At 52.4% G+C, this 4,412-nt stretch overlaps 1 protein-coding gene across 1 annotated transcript; it reads right to left on the reverse strand.

Annotated features, from left to right (window-relative positions):
* Window positions 1–273: 273 nt before the first annotated feature.
* On the reverse strand, window positions 274–3,295 carry NDUFB6 (NADH:ubiquinone oxidoreductase subunit B6). Its single transcript, XM_068908642.1, has 4 exons — window positions 2,955–3,295; window positions 2,742–2,834; window positions 2,027–2,071; window positions 274–428 (listed from the first exon to the last, which is right to left on the reverse strand). The coding sequence occupies exons 1-4, from the start codon at window positions 3,132–3,134 to the stop codon at window positions 360–362; spliced, it is 387 nt and encodes a 128-aa protein (XP_068764743.1). The 5' UTR covers window positions 3,135–3,295; the 3' UTR covers window positions 274–359.
* Window positions 3,296–4,412: the final 1,117 nt, after the last annotated feature.

Genomic DNA, 4,412 nt, shown 5'->3' on the forward strand with positions numbered 1-4,412 from the left:
TGCAGGTAGACACGACACACTTCCCTTTGGGCAAACTATTTCATAATCCACGTGGCATTTAAACTGGCATTCCTGTTATTATAAGGCATATATTCCTGCTGTAGGATCTCATCAGGCTAGACGAAAAGATACAGAGCTGGGGGGGCAGGGAAGGGTGGTAGATCACCAGTGATTTGCCTACAATGAGTTTTACTGCTAACGAAACTCCCATATGAGTAGCAACAGGAACAAAATTAACTAGGTAGAAAGTAAACGAAGGAAGAGATGAAGCGATGCAGAATAAAGAGTCATTTATAGAACAGATAAAGTAGCTGCAGTTATCGCCTTGTTCGTTGAAGAAGGTAATCAGCATTTAACCATCAGTGGTGATCCTCAGGATCTTCTTTCAGGGGTGGAAAAATTTCTCCTGTCTCTAAAATTCTGTCCCCCTAGTGGAACCAAAGAGAGCATGGTGAGCATTTTCTCATACACCAAACGTATTCCTTTACGCAGTATATTCTTTCAATTAAGCTCTAACTATCCCCACTTTCAGACAAAAACTTACTTCAAGTTATTCAGAACACTCTTAGCACCCACTTTCATTCACTCAACATTTCTAAAGATGCTGAAATAACAGTCAAATTATGTGAAATCTGGACTTCCTTTATGCTTTTTTCCTTTCTTTTCAGCCACAGCATGGAAGACAAATGTTTTAAAGAGAATATTGCTTTAAGAAGAGGAATTTCAAGATTGCATAACCATATTCAGCAAGGTATGACTTTGTTTCAAAAACAGTCTCGAAACCCCAAATCCTGTGGTACCTGAAGAGCGACATAATCCCTCAAAATCAATCTGATGTCTGATTTCTGCTTGTTAAAGGTTCAGGCACTGTTTTGGCCTACTGAGCTGACATAAGCAGAGTAATTAGGCTGATGTCAGAGGCCCACAGTTTGACCTTCAGTATGTTGCTACGTAGTTGTTAAGGATGTAACTGTTGTTAGATTAAAGCACAATCAGACAGGTGTTACAGACAAAAAAAGTGTAACTGGTAGAAATAGCAGAACTAGGCTTATACAACAATATTTGTCCACCAACTCACTACACCAATCAATGAGAAACATCTCAGAGAGATCCATCAGCAATTATGATCAGACAACCTGGCAGATACTCTCCGCCTCGTAAAACTCATCCACCTCAGTGGTCAGTGGCATGACTCTAGTTGTGGAGATTGCTGAGCACGGAGGGCCTCCCGAGGATGCCTGGGACCAAGCTCACACAGTTGGAACCAACGCTCTTATCCTACTCCTCCTGACTACTGCCAACTGCTACTCAGCATGGAGAGGTAGAGATAGCCACTTTTCTGTAACTCTGTATTGTTTTATACATTAATAATCACGCTTCCACAGAGACTTTAAACATCCAAACTCCTTCACACAGATCCTATTATTGCACAGTAATTAATTCATGTATTTAGTCTGTCCTGACCTAAACCACAGCAGGCACACAAGCTGGGCTTGCCCCATTTCAGAGCTGAAGGATGCAGCCACGGGTTTCACCAGCGCTTCACAGCATTATAGCCACAGCACTTCAGCTCCCTATCGGGCACAAGCAGCAAACTGAGAACCAAATAGAAAGTTTCAGATTTCAATAAGCTCTTTAGCTAGTGTCCTCTGAATATACTTCTCCAGAGACAGAACCTTCTCCATGCACTATGGCAGATCCCATAAAGGAAGTGAATGTTTGTGTTCTCTGCCAGGATCGCCCTGTGCCATCAGCCAGGTCCTGGTTGAAAGTTAGTGCTTACAAAAGGAAGGTGCCACTGAAACAAGGATTGACTGTCTACTCCAAGGGGGAGATGAAGAGGGCTCGGAAGTCCTGTAATCATTATGTAGTGCTGTTTCAGGACAACCCGCCCACAGGATTGAACACATCCTTTTAGATATAATCCCTGTAAATCTACTGCACAAACCTGTGCTTTTTCTCCCCAAGTTACCCCCCTTTTCTGCCTGTATTTATGATGCTGGAAGATAAATATTAACAAACTTACTGGGAATATCCGTGGATTTGATTCAACAATACCATATGGTGTTTTCTGAAGGTGGCCGGCAGAAGGGAGGGAGGAAGATATAGGGAGGGAGGAAGAAAAAGGAACATTACTCAGATGATGTCTCCAAAACATGCAGCATGGCCCTTCTGAAATACAAGCTCTACAGAGTAAAGGTCGCATTAGGCCTGCTTCTTCCCACTGGATAAATAAATACCTAAGGCTAACCAAATCATAACTCTTAAGCAAGACATGACTATAGAAAGGGAAGGTCTCTCCCATCATCAATTTACTGTCCATTTCCCTTCCACCCATGAATATTGCAGTCTGGCTGTCGACAGGCTCACCATTTCTCCAGGAAAGGAACAACCACCACTAACAGCTCTCTGGCCCACCAGGAGGCAGTACAGTGAAAACCCATCAGAGATCACAAAATATTTCCATAGCACCCAAAAAAAGGACAAAGAAGTGATGAACAGACTGCGAGAAGTCAGCGTACCCAGCAGCAAACGCTTAACCGATCTGTCCATGAAACCCCCTGCGAGGTTTGAGACCTGCCTGCATGACCGCCCGGGCCGCACTCTGCGCGGCCGGACACCTCCTCCTGCCCGGGCCGGGCTCCTGGAGGTGAGGACGCCTCTTGGGCGCGAGCGGGCTGGTTTAGCAGCAGCAGGGGAGCCCAGCCCCGGGCCGACCCCGCCGCGCAGCCCGCACCTACCATAACGTGGTACTTGACATAGTAGAGGATGATCCAGGCAGGGACCAGGACCCGCGTCACGCCGAAGGCGGTGGCTTGGTACGCCCTGAAAACCTGCGGGCGACAGGGACACGCGTCCGCTCCGGCCCAGGCCCGGGCCCAGGCCCAGCCCCGCCTCGGGGCGCCGGGCCCGGGGAGCCCCCGGCGCTGCAGGCCGGCGCTCCCGCCGCTCACCTGGAGCCGCCACAGACCGCCGGGCTGCAGGAAGCGCTCCCAGAAGGCGGCCACGGGCCCGAGCTTCCGCTGCGGCAGGACGGGCTCCCGCTCGCTGAGCTCCTGGTCGCGCAGCCAGCGGCGCCGCAGGGCGCGAAGCTGCTGCAGCCGCAGCTTCTCGTCGGCGCTGAAGCCACCCATGGCGCCGACCGCCACCGGGCGCCGTGTCCTTGGCGACGTCGCGCGGCGATGACGCGCGAGGGAGGGGCGCCCGGGGAGGGGCGGGCGGCGGGCTGGCGCCAGAAGCGCCGCGAGGGGGCGCGGCGGGCCAGCTGGACGGGGTGCCCCGCCCCCTCCCTCCCGGCCCCGCCCCCAGGGCCCGCCGGGCGGGGGGAGGCGGGAGGCCGGCGGGGGGAGGCCCGAGTCCCTCCCTCCCTCCCCCCCCCGGAGTTCCTTCTCTCCAGGGACTGGCGGTGGCTAAAACTACCCCGTGCTCTGGGAGGACAAATAAGGGTGTTTTTTTTTTTGATCCCCCCTATCAACATACTGGTTCAGAAAACAGTCTCTTTGTTTGGGCTTGGTCTCCCGCCGGCGCTCGCCTGCCAAACGTTGGCTTTCCTTCCCTAGGAGGGGACGCTGGTGGGCGCAGGGCCTGTGTTCAGAGCGTAGCGCTGTTTCTTCTGGGATGTTATTAGACTACCCACTGTAACTGGTACGCTTTTTGTATGCTTTTTGCGAAGGGATGTTAGAGAGGTGGGCTCCGGGACCCCGAGGTTCCTCCTGCGCAGCCGCTGGAGCCCAGCTTGGTGCGCGCAGGGACCTGGAGGTCTCCTCGTGCCACCTCAGCGGGCACGGCTGCTGCTCTCCTGTTTGCAGGTTCAGCCAGCAGCGAGGCAAGACGTGTGTCCTAAAGACACGCACAGAGGACGCTGACACACCCACTTGTACAGACTGCCACAGACCAGCTGCTGCCTTTAACACCACCCACACACAACACTACCAGAACTCACATAAAATGTAAGTACAGAAAGCTGAGTCCCCTTCCTCCTCTCCAGCTAGTAAAGACTGACGTTTCACTCGTGAAGGCCCTCATGCGCTCACCGTCTAGTTCACAAACACGCACACATTCACAGATCCCTCAAATATCAGCATGGCCTCTCTGTCTGTCTGATATCCCTGCCCAGATCCTGAGTCCCCTTGTCCCCTGTACGGGGGTCCTACTCACCAGCTAGTCCAGCTTGATGTTCACTAGCAAACAGATGCATGCACACATTCATCTCGCAAGCACCCCCACACTCATAGATGCCTCCCCCAGCAGCTGGTGCCCAGGTGCACATGTGCTGTGACCCATGAACCAGCTCTAGCCACTGATGCAGAGACCCTCAGTCCGCTCACTCCAGCACCCCCCAGTACCTGGTACACAGGACACACCGTGGCTCCTGGTCCTACTCCAGTAGCAGATGCTGAGCCCCTCTTTTG

This window comes from Struthio camelus, chromosome 15 (genome assembly GCF_040807025.1).
Source record: "Struthio camelus isolate bStrCam1 chromosome 15, bStrCam1.hap1, whole genome shotgun sequence".
Lineage (NCBI taxonomy): Eukaryota > Metazoa > Chordata > Aves > Struthioniformes > Struthionidae > Struthio > Struthio camelus.